Genomic DNA, 18,992 nt, shown 5'->3' on the forward strand with positions numbered 1-18,992 from the left:
CTCTCCCCCCCTCTCCCTCTCTTTCTCTCTCCCTCTCTTGCTATCTCTTTCTCTCTTTCTTTCCCCCCTCTCTCCCTCTCTCTTTCTCTCTCTCTCCCTCTGTTGCTATCCCCCCTCTCTCTTTCTCTCTCTCCCTCTCTTGCTATCTCTTTCTCTCTTTCTTTCCCCCCTCTCTCCCTCTCTCTTTCTCTCTCTCCCTCTGTTGCTATCCCCCCTCTCTTTCTCTCTGTCCCTCTCTTGCTAAACCCCTGTCTCCCTCTCTTGCTATCTCTTTCTCTCCCCCCCTCTCCCTCTCTTTCTCTCTCCCTCTCTTGCTATCTCTTTCTCTCCCCCTCTCTCTATCTCTCTTTCTCTCTCTCCCTCTCTTGCTATCTCTTTCTTTCTCTTTCTGCCCCCTCTCCCTCTCTCTTTCTCTCTCTCTCCTTCTCTTTCTCCCTCTGTTGCTATCCCCCCTCTCTCTCCCTCTCTTGCTATCTCTTTCTCTCCCCCCCTCTCTCCCTCTCTTTTTCTCTCAGCAGCGGCAGCAGGGTGATCAGCTGTGAGGCGGAGCTACGGAACCGAGGCACAGACGGCGGCGGCTAGACATGTCGCGTGTGGGCGAGCCTGCGCTCTGCGCAGCCGCGCCCAGCTAGAAGGCGGTGTTCTCAGCCCCCCCCCCCCAGCTGAAACTGACGTCTGGCCGGGGCGATTCTTCCCCGGCCGGACAGGCACGCTTGTGCTGCCAAAGGCAGCGTGTGGGCGAGCCTGCGCTCCGCTCAGGCTCGCCCAGCTGGGAGGCGGTGTTCTCGCCCCCCCCAGCTGAAACTGACGTCCGGCCGGGGCGATTCTTCCCCGGCCGGATAGGCACGCTTGTGCTGCCAAAGGCAGCGTGTGGGCGAGCCTGCGCTCCGCTCAGGCTCGCCCAGCTGGGAGGCGGTGTTCTCGCCCCCCCAGCTGAAACTGACGTCCGGCCGGGGCGATTCTTCCCCAGCCGGACAGGCACGCTTGTGCTGCCAAAGGCAGCGTGTGGGCGAGCCTGCGCTCCGCTCAGGCTCGCCCAGCTGGGAGGCGGTGTTCTCGCCCCTCCCAGCCACCGCAAATATCGGCGCCACTGTCCTATATCCGGCGTATAAGACGACCCCCCACTTTGGAAAAGATTTTCAGGGGTTAAAAAGTTGTCTTATACACCGGAAAATACGGTATATGTCTATATATATATATATGCTTTTGTAGATTTTCACGGGTATAGGTATGAAGGTCTTGGCATATTTGGGTTTCTTCCCGTGTAAGTTTCAGAGATTCCTGGTGATATTTTCGACAAGGTCCCACTCGTCATCTTAAGGCTGGTGCTTTTGTCTTTGTGCTAGGCCTCCAGGGGTCGAGGGTATTATACTGCATTTATTTCATAAATACCTGCAAATCTGTAACACATAGTTCTGATGAGAAGAACAGGTGGTATTGAAAATGGTCAAAAGCTGCAGAGTTACAGAGTTCACTGCTAAAAAAATTGAATGCCTTTGAAAAAATAACCATCACTTGGGATGAACTGTTTGCTTTTGGAAAATTCTATGCCTTTTGATTATATAACTGTAGTTAGATGTATATAATGTAGATCTGACATTTTATCAATTTTTTTTCTAGTTAACTTTTGGATGTTAATAATGAACAAATGTTAAGCTACCAGTTAAGCTACCGGTATTTTTTCCCCCCCTAGCTGAACTGAGTGGCACATATACTTCCATTGATTGGAAGCTAGGAACTAGTAGGTTACAAACCAAAAATTATCCTCAGTTATTTTCCAACACCTTTGCTATGCACACATATAACCAGATTTACGCTTAAATGATATATGCACACAGCAGTTACTGCTCTAATTCATACTTGGGTTTCTAAATAGCCCAGTAATTTTCTCTGCATATCATTTCTTCTTGTTCCTACCCAATCATTTTTATATCAGAATAACATTTTCCGTAGATTGCTTCCATTCAGAAAATTCACTATTTTCCCTACATCTCACTTCTGGTTCTTCCATTGTCACCATTCGCTGGAGTAGGTTGTGCCAGTCTCACTACCTTTTGTAGGTTTTTTTTAAAAAGATATGTATTCAGAACAGTTTAGATTATACCAATTCATATTTTCTGACATACATTTTAGCCATTAAATTCATAATTAACCTGCACCTTTATATCCTTGTATACATTCATGAACTCCAAAAAGACCAAGCCACTTTCATTCAGATCTATTATAACTTTCCCCTTTCTCTTAATTCACAGGTGAGACACTACCTATTATTATTAAACCAGAATTGAGATAGTTTTTCATCCAATAATAAATCCTGTGGAACTGAAATGTTAGCAAAGTGATTTTGATCAGAGAGCCACTGATCAGCTAAAATAGAAGGAAATGTCATATCAACAACGAAGATTGATAATGAAAGCCAATCTGCTAAATGCCTGCATATTTAAGGGAAAGCTCAAGATCCCTCTCTGAATTGATGTCTTTGTGTAACGTGGACTTATCGTTATTGTTTTATATATTACTTCATCATTTGTTTTATTCTATGTACTGCACTTAGTTATAAGCACCTAATAAATTAAACTGCTTCACTTTTCAGAGTAAAAGTCATACATTAATCCCTCGCTATTTCGCGGTTCATCTTTTGCGGATTCACTACTTCATGGGTTTTCAAAGGCGGCTTAAATCCATTAAATCCATTGACATTTTTAAATCCATTAAAAATTTATAAAATTCTACAGTACTTGAAGCTGATTGGCAGGAAGGTCAGAGGGACACCTCCACTGTAAACACCTGATTGGTCAGATTGTTAAAATATATCCTAAGGTGCCAGAATAGAAGCTTTAGTTCCTAACACCATGGAGAATTTGTCTTTTCCCATGTGGTCTTAGGTGACCCCTGTAAAACAGTCATTCGACCCCCAGAGGGGTCCCAACCCCCAGGTTGAGAACCACTGCTCTATACCTTACTTCTTCTAGAAAGCTGGGGAAGATCGGTGAACTCCATTGACAGAGCTTATTTACATGCATGAAACAAATGAATGTCCAGATGTAACTTCTATAGAACTCATTAATGCATACTAGCTGATTAGTATTACTAAATTTATTCAGAATGCCTTATAAAGAGAGGAATAATTGCCATACAGAGTTGACAATTCATTCAAGAATGTTATATCCGCTATGGAATCCAACTCCCCTGCCTGTAATGTTTGGTTTAAGTTGTTTAAAGAAAAATCAAATTGCAATTTAACACCTTGGAAACATTATTTGAAATATGAAACTTTAATATGTGTGCAAGCATAAGGAAGCTTTGACTTTTTGAACCTGCTGAAATGATATGGTAAAGCAACCTATATTTTCTAAATTGGTTATTTCTTATGAAAAAACACTGGAGGTTTTGATGAAATCCACTTGTTGCCTCCTAGAGAAACAGCTGATTGCTCTGTACTGTTTTTATGAGACAACCTTGAAAAAAAAAATCAATATACAGTCATAAGCTGGGATCTGGGGGGGGGGATGTAATGAGTGGCTGTTTAATTCAACCTTGGTGTCTGGTACGCTACTAATTACTGAACTAATGTCTACCGCAGATAAAACAAGACTGTTATGGTTTCCCACTGACAAACTTCACACAGAGGGAACAGGAGTTTTCATTAAGGAGTCTGTGATAAATGAGGTCATATCACACTCATCTTGCGAGAGCAAGAACTAGTGTTAAATTGTTGGAATTATCAATCATTGCCCATAGCTCAGCGGTTGTGTCAGACTTTATTCTGGTTGAGAAAAGGCATTGAAAACCCCACAACTGTGAAGAGAGATATGCATTCATATCTCTCTTCACAGTTGTGAAGGGAGGGAGGGAGGGAGGGAGGGAGGGAGTGTGTGTGTGTGTGTGTAAGAGAGAGAGAGCATGTTGCTGAAGACTTGCAATGGTAGTTAATGATCCTAGACCCCAGCCATTAAATGATATGCTGGACATTAATTTTGCTCTGCTAGAGAATGCAAGACTGCCATGGCTGAAGAAGTCAGTATTTTGCAGGCCTTTATAGGATAAAAAGTAAAGGGAAAAGTTAGAAGAAAATAAAAAATAAAGAGCTTTGGCCCTAGGCTGGATCGGCAGCAAATTGCATTGCTACCTGAAAACCATTAATTCTCACCCAGGCATCCCATAGCAGACAAATACAACTCGGTAAATCACATTCTTAATAAAAGTATGAGAAAGATTTTAGTGACCTCAAGAGCTGACTAAATGCAAGCCCTCCCATTATTCACATTGGGAGAATGTAGCCAAAAAAAAAAAAAAAAGCATTGCTTGGAAGAAATGTATTAAATTTGCTAAATCAAATTGTTCTTGAGAATCAATATAAAAAGAATAAATTACATAGTTTCCCATAGAGAACTTGAAAGGCTAACATGATGAGCTGGAAAAGTTACCAAGATAATGATATTTACTAATTCGGTCACATTCAATTTACTTATCAATATCAAGAAGAAATATGACTTAGCTTTAAAAATTGACAAAAGCCCCTGGAAGATTAGCTGAACACAACAACAGTGTGCAAATGTTTTTGCAGTATCTATAGTTAAATAAATGAACTCGGACATGCGACAATCAATGTTAGCCTCCGCATTTATGGACCTGTTCCATTTTTAATGGTTTCTCTGCTATCCAAGTCTTTTTCATTCTAAATCTGAGAAACAAAGGAACAGCGGAAAACCCTGAAAAGCTTCGTACTGACACTCTTATGTATAAAACTACCAAGAGGACATGAAAAGAGCAGACAAATAAAGATATGAGCCAGGGAAGGAAAGGCACTGGGTTCACAGTCATTCTCAAAAGCTAAGTACAATTATCTGACTTCCAGTTACAAGTTACTTATGCTAACAGTGGAGGCAGGCACATATTGTGAGCCATATAAATCTGCTCATATCAGCTCAGCTCCAATTAGGTTTAAAAAATGTCATGTAAAAACCTGATTCCAAAGCCACAGTAAATTCCTTGTGTGTCCAATCACACTTGGCCAATGAACTGTTCTGTTCTGTTCCTTTCCCTTCCATCCCATCCCATCCACCATTGAAGGAAGCCGTCACTAAGTGAAACCACAACTGTGCATATCTTATTTCAACTTTGTTTTGGATTACAGAACTGGGAAGATGATAAATGAATAGACTAGTCACAAAATTACTTTTTCATCACTGTTGTAATTGTAAATAGTTGCTAAATGGGGAAGTTACTAAGCAAAGATTACTTGCATCTTTCCCTACTTACCCGTGAACCTTTGAGAACCAGAAACATCAGCAGACAAGTAGCTTGGCTGAGCCTGTGAGAGTCCTCTTTCCAGTGGTTCAGTTGGAGATACCCCTTCCATACTAGAGATATTTTGGACTTTATTGGGGACCTCAGGCAAACAGGAGATATTGTTGATTCCATCCAGACAGAAAGATCCAGCAGGGCAGGTTTTCATTAAGCAGTCATTGTAATTAAGCTCACAGTGTTCACCCTGGAAGAGAAGTTTTTAAAATGTCATTTGGAAAGCCATTTGCATTTTGATAGTCACATTAAATAATTTGATTATGTCTTTCTTTTTTTGTTTTCCAAATGCTGTCTATTTAAAGCAGGCAGAATGCTTTCCCCAAAATTAATGTAATGCTATTGAGCACTTTTGCCTGTAATGATTTTATGGCATAGACCTTGGCTTTCATGCTGTAATGCAATTACGGTGTTTTGACTTCCAATCAATTCAAAGAATGTCAGGTTTCATTCCTAGAGTTTCACAATAGGTGACATGCCAGGAAGAGGTTTGTCTCCAAGCCATCTGCTTTTCAGTGTCAAAACGGGCTCCTTGGAGATTAATTTCAAGTGATAGAGAAGTATGTAAACTAAGACTTTATGTTACATCGGCTTCAAAACCACATTCATTTCTCCATTTTAAATTGATTTATGCTATCTGCTAATGCCTTGTCTTTCCCAAGCAGGTAGTAACCAGACATATTGTAGTCTACTTTTGGGTAAAGCAACCATTGCTGAGTATTGCTAAGTAGACATGTTACAATATCTGACATAATGTTTTAGTTTTCCTCATAGTATTTATTTTTAAAGCCTTCAAGATAGTTTTGCTACAATAGAAACAATGTGGCAATGTGCTGGTTATAAATTAGAATATAATTTGAAGATTGGTAAATATTCTCTAGCTATTTCTTCAAATGACCTCAATCTTAGATCTTGAGCTTTGGGTCATTCTATACTCATTGTCATTTTATTAATAAAGGAAAAAATATTCCCAAACTTATTATCAACTATACTTATAATTCTATGAAATCTCACAGATTTAAGATTCCTTACAAATCTGACAATAGATGGCACCAGAAGAAGAAAAAGAGAAGTAGCTACTACTTTGACCTTACTACATTTATGGATATACAATAAAAGGCAAGATTAATATCTTATTTCAGAGTAAATATATTCATTATAGAAGGATTCGTGAAAAAAATCCCATTTTCTTCAGAATTATAACATGGGACACATCCTTGTGTTTTCCCTGACTTTCCATCCTCTGATCAAATTTAATCATTTGAGAAAGACAAATGAGAAGACTTAATGGGAGATAGACTCTGCTAAGGTTTAACTTCAACAGCACATGCTTCGTATTGAGTGGTGCTAGTAAGGTTCATACCACATATCCAGATTTGCAATAACAGGTGTAACCCAAGCCTGGTTCCCTCTGAATGCATATTCCATGTACACAAGGGTTAGATGCACATTCATTGATATCCTCTTCACATCTGAACCCTTCCCAGCCTGTTGGAAAGAGAAAAAAATGAAATAGATTCTTGGTCTAATATTGGTGTAGCAGTGAAAGCTCCCATGACTTCTAGACATTAGGCATCACTGGATCATTTTGGACCAATCAGTAGCTCTCAGTCCTAGGAAGAGGTTACTAATGCCAAACATAATGCCAAGGAAACTACAGGAACTACTGTAGTTCAGGACCTCAGCAGAGGTCAACTACAGGAACTACTGTAGTTCAGGACCTCAGCAGAGGTCAACTACAGGAACTACTGTAGTTCAGGACCTCAGCAGAGGTCAACAGAAACTCAAAGAAATCCCACCCCCAAACCCCTTGATTTTATTTCCCATAGTATTCTGAAAATGAACATATAATTGTATTTACAAATCATCCTTTTCTAATCTGGATATAGCAAATGACTAATGAAATAACAATTAGATTATAAGGGTTGTGTACTTCCCAAAACTTTGTTATCCTTACACTGGGGAACAACAATTTCGTTTTCTTAAATATGTGACTTGGTTTCAACTAACCTTTGGCCTCTGGATCTAAAAATAACCACAGTTTTTGTCTATCACATCAACTTTTTAAGCTACAGGATACCCTCAAAAGTCATACATGTGCATATAAAGGAACGTAAAGTAAAAACTTACTGTTTACAAAGAATACTTTTATTCATACAAAAGCTTTAATAGTTACTGCAAATTAAATTGTGTTCATACAAATAGTTGGGTTTTTTTAATCAAACGGTAATTATACATATTACGGTAAAAAAATTCGCTTATAGTTTTTTCTGCCGTGTTTAATCTGTGGACATTCTCGCTTTATGCTCCAACAATAATCAGCCATCATATGTACATGAAGTTATAGAGAAAAGTTATAGAGAAAAAAGTCAATGTGGTAGAAGAAAACTAACTAAAGTTTTGAAACCAGCATGCCTAAAGCTCAAAAATCAAACTCAACAGAAATTGTGTTACAAATGGTTCCCAAGTATTATTGTTTTAAAAAGAAATGCAGTTGTGATAGATCACGATCTTGAGTGGATGGTATGGTACATGCTACCTGCTGCTGGCCTCGCTCCAAGTTAAATAAAGAGGTTGTGTCTTATTGGCTATAGCAAGCCTGCAATTACAAATTATTAATCCATACTATAATTATGAAGTGTTTGTGTTACTGATAATGGGCCTTTAGATTCTGCTTTGAGTGGTAATATACCTAGGATTTAGATTCTTTGCTCTCATGCTCCATTAGCTGGAGTTAGGGATGAATAACCTTTTGAAATTATTCAGTGATTTATGAGCAAAGAATTTGGGTAGGAGATTGCTATTTCTCCACAATGAAGACAAATTTTCCACCCCACCCCCCAAAGGGAATCTAGTGAGCTTTACTTCTTTGAAATGATTTCCAAAGCAAATTGTCTTTTACCAAAGTGAATTAAAACTGCCCCCTCCCGAATGCTCCATAGAAACATTGTTTACTACCCCAACAAATGGAATGTACAGGGAGGGAGGAAAGAAGGAAATATACCCACCACAATATACCCACCACTGATTATGTGCTGAAGCTGTAATAGTGGAAGCCATGTGTATTCTCTGAGAGTTGTGCATATTTTAAACCATGATTTACAAACTATTGTTGCTAGTTTTACACATTATTCTTCTTCAAATAAACCTCCTGGTGTAGTGTTATAGTGAAACAACAATTTCTTTTTCTTCATTTAATTCTAAGAGCTGTCCTCATTCCAAATGCAAATTGTTCCACAAATTTACTTTACAGTAACATTCAATCAAACTGTCCAACACATGGCAGAATTAGCCAGTGTAGAATGCTAATTAAAACAACTAATTTACCCTTTGGACCCAAGACAACATTTTAAGTGCATTTGGTTTCTTCCACTGGAAAATATTTTTCTTCTGTGATGCTTTTTGATTAAGAGGTTAGATCAATTTGCACCTAAGAAACAACAAAAAGGGATTTCCTGATATATTATGCTGTATTTGGAGAAACAAACATTCTACTGCTTAATTCCAGTAAGTCTTGCCTTGTTTGTTTTTTTTAAGTAAAGTTTGTTTGAATCTGAAATTGTGAATAGTAAAAAGTCTTAATTGAAAGTATTTTGTTTATTTATTACCTTTCTGACATCTGCAGAAATATCCATTAATAAGATCTTCACAGACTGAGCCATGTAAACAAGGAGAAGAGCTGCACTCATTCAAGTCTATTTCACAAAATTGGCCAGAAAATCCATTGAGGCACCTAAATATAATATTAATGATAGTTTAGCAAAATATACAATGCCATAACTACGTAGAAATAAGCACAAGTTTTATCCATATACTTTGTCTTGGTTCAATTTAATTCCTGCTAAAAGGCCATTTGGATATTAATAGATGTTCATTTCCATTGAATGGGACAAAAACTGGAAGGTAGACTTTTTCCTAGAGCCTGGCAAAGGGCATGAAAGATGTAGAAAAAGGAGTGGTAGAGCCTAGGGGCAAAGTCAAAAAAATGAATCAGCCTAGAGCAGTGATGGCGAACCTTTGGCATGGGTACCATAGGTGGCACACAGAGCCATATCTGCTGCACATGAGCCGTTACCCTAGCTCAGCTCCAATGTGCATATGTGTGCCAGCCAGCTGATTTTCAGCTCACCCAGAGGCTCTGGGAGAGCATTTTCATTTTCTGGAGAGTCTCCAAGCGGATGGGGAAGGGCATTTTTGCCTCTGGAGCCTAGGGGAAGTGAAAAATCGGCCTACCAGGCCCACCAGAGTTTGAGAAATAGGCTATTTCAGGCCTCCAGGGGGCCTCTGGGGGGAAGGCCATTTTCACCATCCCCAGGCATTGAATTATGGGTGTGGGCACTCACACATGCGCTACAGCACAAGCACACGTTCTTTCGGCACCTGAGGAAAAAAAGGTTTGTCATCACTGGCCTAGAGGTTCTATATAAACACAAATGGATGAAGTCCAACACTTCTTGAATTCCATTGACCCTTCTCTAACACCAAAATAGTGCTCACCAGTTGGTTGACAAGATTCCCATGCCTAGGAATGGATAATAAATCAGTTTAATTGGAACCAATCATGTGGCCTGGCCTAATGATTTTAGCATATTTTTAACATTGTCTCTGATAAGCCCTTCTGAAGTTTTTGAGTGTGTTCCAACTTTAAGGCTCTCATTTCTGAGAGCATTCCCAAAGCGCTTTGATTGGAATTTTGAAGGACTATGTCTGGTTCCAAAGAATAGAAGTAGTAACCCTATTTCCAGTTATGTTATTTGGGAATAGAGTTAAATAAAACAGTAATCACAAAAGGTTGATTGCCTTCCTGCTTTGCTAAAAGCAAAGAAATGAGAATATGCTTAGTAGGCATCACCATATACAACAGCTGAATAATACCTATTTATTTATTTATTTATTTATTGGATTCGTATGCCGTGCCTCTCCGTAGACTCGGGGCGGCTAACAACAGTAATAAAAAACATCATATAAATCCAATACTAAAACAACTAAAAACCCTTATTGTAAAAACCAAACATCCCTACAAACAAACATAACATGCATAAATTGTAAAGGCCTAGGGGAAAAGAATATCTCAGTTCCCCCATGCCTGACGGCAGAGGTGGGTTTTAAGGAGCTTACGAAAGGCAAGGAGGGTGGGGGCAATTCTAATCTCCGGGGGGAGTTGGTTCCAGAGGGCCGGGGCCGCCACAGAGAAGGCTTTTCCCCTGGGCCCCGCCAAACAACGTTGTTTTGTTGACGGGAGCCGGAGAAGGCCCACTCTGTGGGACCTAACCGGTCGCTAGGATTCATGCGGCAGAAGACGGTCTCGTAGATACCCTGGTCCGGTGCCATGAAGGGCTTTATAGGTAATGATCAACACTTTGAATTGTGCCCAGAAACTGATCAGCAACCAATGCAGACTGCGGAGTGTTGGTGTTACATGGGCATTTTTGGGAATGCCCATGATAGCTCTCGCAGCTGCATTCTGCACGATCTGAAGTTATTATTAACAATCCAGGAATGACATTTGATTAAGGTATGCCAAAAAAATCAAATGGTGTGTATGTGTGTGTGTGTGTGCTCAAACATAAAATAGCAAGCTTAACAGGAAGTTTGTTTGCTTGTTTGCTTATTTGTCAAACATGTATAGGATAGTAGTTTGTGTAAACATAACATAAGTAAAAAGTAATGATAAAAAAGGACACTAGGGCAGTAGGACAGGGATGGTAGGCACCATGGTACACTTATGCACACCCCTTGCAGACCTCTTAGAAATGGGAGAGGTCAACTGTAGAAATCTATGGTTAAAGTTTTTGTGGTTTGGGGAAGAAACCACAGAGTCAGGTAGTGCATTCCAGGCATTGGTCACTCTATTACTGAAGTTGTATTTTCTGCACTCGAGTTTAGAGAAGTTTACATTTCGTTTGAATCTATTACATGCTCGTGTATTGCTGCGGTTGAAGGTGAAGTAGTCATTAATAAGATTGGTATATGATTTTATGAACTAGAGTTAAATCAGATCAGAGGTGATGTAGTTGTAAATTGTCTAATTGCAGTATTTCAAGTCTGGTGGAATAAGGTATTATGTTGTGAGCGGAGGAGTGAAGGACTCTTCTTGTGAAATATTTCTGGACTCTCTCAATTGTATTAATATCTGATATGCAACGTGGGTTCCAGACTGGCGAGCTGTGTTCTAGAATTGTTCTAACAAATGTTTTTTACGCTCTCGTTAGCAGTGCAATGTTGCCAGAGAAGAAGCTATGTAAGATTAGATAACAACTCTCAGTGCTTTTTTGGCAATGTTGTTACAGTGGGCTCTAGCACTTAGGTCATTGGATATGAGTACTCCAAGGTCTTTGACAGAGTCAACTACAAGTTCGTTTCCTCCCAGTTTGTATTTTGTATTCTGATTCTTTTTGCCAATGTGTAAGACAGAGCATTTGTTGGTTCTATCACACTATAGGCAAGGTCATCCGAAACCTAATTTTATGCTAGCCCTAACTTCCAAATCTAAGCAAGATGGAATCTCTTACCAATGGAGCTTGCTCAGTATGAAGAAACAGTGAGCTTATTCAGACTTTCTGACAAATAAGAAAGGTCACGCTCACTACTCTTAAGACTGACAACTCAGGAAGCAAGAACCACTGGATTTCTGGAAACATCTTTATTGTTAGTTGGGCAACATGACAGAATGTAGAAAACCCATGAAAGCAATTATCCAGGTCAACCTATATCAAGTATAATTAACACAGATTTGATCTGAATCTCTTTATTGCACATTCCTCCTTCCCTGAGATTGAGGTGTATCTTTTGCCACACACCCCTTGCCTACTCCATGTTCTTTGGGCCTACTAGACATTTCTTGACAAAAAGTGGCTTGTGTTTCCTTCCTTTGAGTAGACGTGACTTGGAAGGTGTGGGGTATGGGCATGTCAGATAAAAGGAAAGAACATACTTCCAGACATGCTAGAAAAGTGCAAAAACTCAGTACTCTCATTTCTGCAGGGACATGCTTTTTTGCCCCGTTGCAAATTAATGCATGCTGCTGCCGAGTTTGTGAGTGTGTCCAGCAGCCAATTTGAGCCAATTTTCTGTATATGCTAGACCTCGGTGACACCAAAGCCAACAGAGCATATTTGTCTGCTTATTTTCAAAGTTCTTTAGTTAATATATGTTTGTAATATGCTCCCAGCATCATTGACTAGAAAAGTCTGAAAGCTGTAGACTTGGAATGCCCTTTGTAATTATTTACTCCACAAATTAGGCTGAAATGAAAGCAGCTGAATCCCTTTCCCAGCTGTAAGTGTTCACATATCCAGAGATTGTCAAGAGAAGTTAAGTGTCTCCTGGTTGAACAGTTCCCTGCAGTTTTAGATTGGGCCTACAACTCTTCAAATGTCAAACTCCTTTTCCTCCCCCTTCAATTCCAATCCATAACCTGCTGTAAGCTATTGTTCTTGTGTCTCTGTAGCTCACCTGTACCCTTTTCTCATCTCTTTTCATCTTTCTGCTGACATTTCACAGTTTATGAATAATTTGTATAACTGCCAGGTTGAAGGCTAGCATCCTCCGATAGAACAGGGAGCTGGCTTTATTTTTTAAAAAATAGATCATTAACAGCAATATACTTTAAGAAGACAGCGCTTATGCAGTCACCTTTAGCTCTGTGGAGCTCTTTTTGCTTAGAAGAATTGATGAGATGGATGAATTGGTGGAGATTACCAATCTGATTAGTCTTCATAATTATCTGCATACTAATTGAACTTTAAAAATGGAGTTGGAAGAAAAATGGACATTGCCCAAGTTCCCCATTAAATAAAAGAGTCTAACAGAAAATTCTTTGGACATTTGTCCTGATTTCATCCCCCCTCTCTCATTCATATATGCATTTTCTGGGCAGAATAAATCTCCTTAACTACTTTACTCTAACAGGCTAGTTCCATCACTGCAAATTTATATTGGGATGGCTATACATTATTAACAAGCTATGAAAAGTCACTGGCTAAATGTCATAGCAGCTGAGATATACCACCACCTTCGGATTCATACTGCAAACAATTTAGTTTTAATTTCTTGGACCACAAGGTGCCTTGACATTTGAGGGGCAACTTTTTTCTTCTCTAACTTCTACTGGGGTCAGGCTTCTATTATCACGACTATAATTTTCAAACCTGGCATTGATGGAATGTTTTATGGTTGAAATTAAAAATGGAAAAGCCAATCTATCCTATGCCTTAATTATCAATGTTCTCATGCAGGATTGAGGAATAAAAATAAACAGGACAGCCAATAATTGTAACATCTTCAGAATTATCTTGAGTCTTGTTTAATTTAATGCTACCAGGTGCACCGGCGTGTCCGCGCACGATTTCGCTAGATGCCCAGGTGCAGTAGCATAATTGCACTGGACTCTGCTAGCACTCAGAGCCATGGGGGCGAGCACACATCACCGTTCCACCTTAGCAGCCCACTTCTGAATACTACTAAAGACACTTTTCACATAAATGTTTCTGACTGCAGTAAAAGGATATAACAGATGTTATGTTTATTTTTAATTGACACTCTCCCTTCATATTTTAGATCCATGTTGTAACCTGTTCTACAAATACTTTATTAAATACAGTAGAATCTCTGGTCATGAATGCTTCTGATCATGACCAAATCTGACCAAAAAGTGCATTTTTTTTCTTTTATGGCCAATTTCCCCTTCTGCGCTACTTTTTTTATAAGTGCCAAATTTCCAAAATTAGGTGCAAGTCATGACTAAATCAGTTTGTGACTAAAGTAATGGAACAAATTAAGTTGGCGACTAGAGGTTCTATTTTACTTTCAATATCAATCAGAAGTTCTAAATTAAGGTACAATTATAATAATATTCTACTAGTAAAAACAAGTTTTGCAGTATAGAAGCAAAGTACATTTGGTACAAATCAACATGCCATTCTGGTTGTTCAAAGACACATTACTCATAGGCAAAATAAAAGAAAAAAGAACTTTTTGCTAGTAAAATGAAAAAAAGAAGGATATTGTTCTAGAATACAAAAGCGTGGTAGATGTTTGAAATCCCCATTCTACCTAACAAGTATTTGACAAGCTAAAAGCTTTTTTGTATTCTCAGAAGTACATACAAATGCTTCAAGCGCAAAATTTTCTTTCAGTCCTTTTGATTCCTAACATTCCCTGCATAATTTTCTTGTTTTGTAAAAAAATATTCTCTTGTTATTTTCTATCTTCATTTGATAGACCAATTGCCAACCACCATGTAATTTATAAATCAAATGGTGAGTTCAGGTCTAAAGGAGAAATCCTTTTATTAGAATGTACAAACTTTCAATGTTGAAGAAATCTAAGTTTTTCTTATTACCTGGCAAAACATTTTTTTCACTTACTTTCATTCCTTACTTTTGTTACTTTTATACTTATTGTAAAATTATTTTATTCATTCATGTTTCACCTTACATCTGTCATTATTGTATTCTAGAGAGTGTTCAAGTAGGAAGGCAAAGGAAGTCTTTATGTAAAGGTTATTGGATTTCATTTGTAACATTTTCATTTCCATTGGTTTTTCAGCAGAAGAGTCATAATCAGGGCAGAAATGTGCTCAAAATATTTATTCTAGTGCCCTTCCTAAATTATAATTGTCTCAGTAAAACTGTCCTTTGGACCAAAAATAAGTAGATGAAATATAATGCTCAAAGAACAACTATGGATCATGGCCAAGAATTTGACCCACTGGGTAAGGTTGACATTTTACAAAATGTCAACCTTTGTCTGCTGTCAGCTATTATCTTCCAGCTAAATGACCTAAGTGGAAAGACTTTTAATGCTCACTAAATGTACTCCTTGTTAATAATATTCCCTTCAATTCTGTATTTAAAATTTATAGATGAATCCTCTGGATTGACTTCAATATTGAAGTCAAATTGAATTCTCAGAACTCAAAATGGCATGCTGATGGAGCAAAATCATGTGGAAACATGGCACATAAAAACAACATAGTAGGAAATCTGCCAAGTGTCCTTAGCAAGACGGATTTGGACTTTAGGGTGGGGAATGGGAATATTCTCCTGAAATTATTGCTTTATCTTCTCTGTTATTTCTCTTTTTCTGATATGAAAAAGTCCCAGAAGAGGATTTGCCTCATGAAGTCATTCTTCTATTGGGATTTCATTGAAATTTGGAAACAAGGCTACTTACCGACTCCCAATAATTTTAAAAAATATTAAAAATAAAACATTGTTCCTCACAATCCTTAACCACTTTATAACTAAATTAAGGACAAGAATTCCATTCCTTACACACAATAATTTTACTGAAAAATTAATTATCCTTTAACTAGTAGTCTAGGAAATAATTATCTTTCCATTGAAGGATGATTTTAAAAATTCAGAATACCTTTTCTTCACAGTCTTCATTAAAAAGGATTGTACCAATTTATATAATGTTGTCATTTATGGAAACTAAATGGAATTTTCTTAGTCTAAGAAAGCTTACAAATATTTATTTTAAGTTTAATCTTCTAGAGTCAATTTTGCAAAATGAATAACCTTTGAAATTGTGGCAACTGAGTTGCCAATCTTGTCATAATTCTCAGAGATATTTTAATTCTCAGATGAAGTAACCTTGCCACTTTCTACTTATATAACAAATTTTATTGTTTTATCCAACTGTAGAATACAAAGGAAAATAATAGGAAATTAAGAGAAGGAAAAAGAGGGGGAAAGACAATGTTAGGTACAAGGGGAAAAAAAAGTGTTGACTTCTGAGTCTTTTTAGCACAGTAGAAGATAACATTAGAGCCTCAACATTTTACTTTTACACATTAGTATATACTAACCATAATTATAATAACAAATCTATTTAATCAGAAAAACCAAAGTCCAGAGTTTCATTTTTAATAATAAAAACCAGAAGTGATTTCCAAATAATAAATATAGCATGTTCTCCTCTTAGAATAAAACAATTAATTTAACAATTTCTGATTTTTCTTCCTTGCTGAAATATATTTCTGTTTGTGCTTAATAATCTTTATGAAATATCACCATTATCAGATGAAGTAACCTTACCAGTTTCACTCTTTTCAAGTAACCTTGAAAAAAAGGAATGGTTGATTAAATTAGTCGCACTAAAGCCATTTTGAATTAAACAAGGCTTAATTTTATTGTCATGACTATTTTACTGTATGAAATCAGTGAGCCTGAAGCAGGAATAACTTAATCCAATCCCAATCCACCATTGTTAGCAAGGTCAATTGAACAATCACACAACCCTTGAATAATAAATTGACATAAGCAGACCCCCGCTAAATTGGCCTGCCTACTCCAGCAGCCTGTTTTCATAGTAGACAACTGCACAAGGAATCAAATAATGTCCCAATGGATAACCTTCAGAAACAATCACACTATCATGAAGGCTAACACTGTAACTGTAGTAATAGTTACAGAATAATTAATAATACAGTAGTATCCCTAGATACGAGCATAATTCGTTCCAGAAGGGAGCTTGTATGTCGAGCAACTCGTATCTGGAAGAAATGGCTTTAGACTTTGTTTTTCCCCTCCCAGATAACCAAAAGCAAGGATTCTTGCGCCACCTAGTGGATGCTCGGTTCGTATCCCGAATATGAGCTCTGGTCTGGAACAGAAATTTCTCTCCCCTTGTGGCTCGTATCTTGGAATACTCTCATGTGGAGCAGCTCATATCTAGAGGTACTACTGTAATTGTAATAATGCAATCCTAAATTGCATTAATAGAGGGATACAATCTAGCACTAGGAAGATACTTTATGAAAGTATGCGTGATTGAGCTCCCAAATATCATTTTTAGAGAAATAAAAAGTTTGCTTTCGTCTGAAACGGTGATCCTGTCTTTCCATGGATAGCACAGCTTGGTTTCTTATGAAAGGCTTATATAATGAGTACAAATTTCTCACAAAACTTACATGAATTGCAAACTTTCCCCTTCTCTTTTTCCTCACAGAGTGAAATAGTACATCCTTTACAAAGTGCAAGGGAAAGATTTATGTTGCAGGCTGGTTCCAAAGGCTCTCTTTTGTACTTTTGTCCCCCCCCCCCCGCCCCATCCCAACATTTCTGCAAGGCAAGAAACTCAAATCCCATAATTACATTTCAAAGAATTGGCTTTTTAGTGGTACTGAACATCCACAATTCCCAGTTGTTCCTGACGGAACTGTAGATCATTTATGAGATTCTGTCAAATCTGAAACATGAATCCATTCTCAGTTTCCAATATTTTCTTTTCCTTCTGCATTGCGCTGTGCATGCACGAACACTCTCTCCCATAAAGAAATGCCTTTTCAATATGAACATATGAACAATAACGTCTTTTGCACATTGGATTTAAAACAAACAAACAAGCAAACAGGAGGCATAAGTGTTAATCTGAATCCCCATCAATAAAAAAGTGAATCCTGCCCTCAAGATTAATAGGTAGGTGTCTAAAATATGATCAGATTAGAAATAGATCTTCTGAATGTGATCTTCCACTTGATGCAATTAACTTATTCTGTACTTTTTCAACACTGGATTTTGCGCATATGTGCAATTTGAATGGCTGAAAATGAAGAAATCTTTAAAAATCTCTTGCTGAAGGTAAGGGGAGAGAGTGCAAAAACCTATATTTTACTGATTTAAAAAAACGAAGATTATGTCAATAATTCAGAACAAATATGCAGAAAAAAATTGAAATAGTAGCACCCATGATCTTTCTAGATACAGAGATATACAGGAATTGTGTGTATAGGCCTAAAATAAAAATACATCTACCTCTTGTGAGAAAGATTATGATAGATCTATAAAAATAATAAAGTTAAAGACATCATACAGATAACAAAGACACATATAGCCAACACCGTGGTTTCTTTTTTCCAATTCTGTTTGGCTGTGAAAAGCCGACCATGAGAAAGTCTGACTGAACAACAAAAAAAGTATCTCTTTGAATTGTGGTGCTAGAGAAAATTGTTGAAAGTATATTGAAGAAGAACCGATAGCTAATACTAGATTGCCCACCAAATTGTTCACTGTAAGCCCTAACAATGAAGCTAATGCTCAGATATCTGAAATAAAATGAAGAGTTATAAAAGAGTTAGATGCCAGAAAAATGGAAGGCAATTGAAAAAAGGTAGGTAGAAGACAAGGTGCCTTGATGTTATTACTGATGACACAAACATGACCTTAATAGGACGCAAAAAAACATTTATTAGCAGAAATTCCAGAAATGGAGTCCATGAGGTCATGGTCTCAGAAGTAATTGACTAACTTGAAGGTGACTGGGCAACAACTAATATGTTTGTATGTGTTTTTGTGCAGAAATGTCAATTCCACCTCCTCCCCCCATTATTACTGACTATTCCAAATTACTACAAAATGGCAGTTTTCCATTTTTCCTCAGTTTCTCTAGGAGTCAGAGGTGGGTTCCTCCCAGTTCAGACCAGTTTGCTCAAACTGGTAGCAACCCGCTGGTGATGTCACTGTAATGTCATGGAACTGGTTTTGTCAGTGCCAGTCCTTGGGCACCACCATCTCTTTTTTTGAATTTTTTTTTGAATTTTAAAAAAATGTTTTTTCTGGGGTTTTTTCTTCTGCACATAAACAGAAGGCAAATTTCAGGCATTTCCTTGCCACCACTCCCAGGCTCACATAGATGGAGAAGCCCACCAGTGCTCTCAGTAGTTTCTCCTGCACTGTTTT

General features: G+C 38.0%; 1 protein-coding gene across 1 annotated transcript in view; it reads right to left on the reverse strand.

Moving 5' to 3' along the window:
• Positions 1-18,992, reverse strand: part of EYS (eyes shut homolog) — a 1,050,766-nt gene that overhangs the window by 404,369 nt on the left and 627,405 nt on the right. The window contains exons 30-32 of the mRNA XM_070763632.1: positions 8,913-9,037; positions 6,668-6,792; positions 5,263-5,494 (exon numbers count right to left, since the gene is read on the reverse strand). Coding sequence (XP_070619733.1) covers positions 5,263-5,494; positions 6,668-6,792; positions 8,913-9,037 — 482 coding nt within the window. The remainder of the gene's footprint in view (positions 1-5,262; positions 5,495-6,667; positions 6,793-8,912; positions 9,038-18,992) is intronic.

Source organism: Erythrolamprus reginae, chromosome 1, assembly GCF_031021105.1.
Source record: "Erythrolamprus reginae isolate rEryReg1 chromosome 1, rEryReg1.hap1, whole genome shotgun sequence".
Lineage (NCBI taxonomy): Eukaryota > Metazoa > Chordata > Lepidosauria > Squamata > Dipsadidae > Erythrolamprus > Erythrolamprus reginae.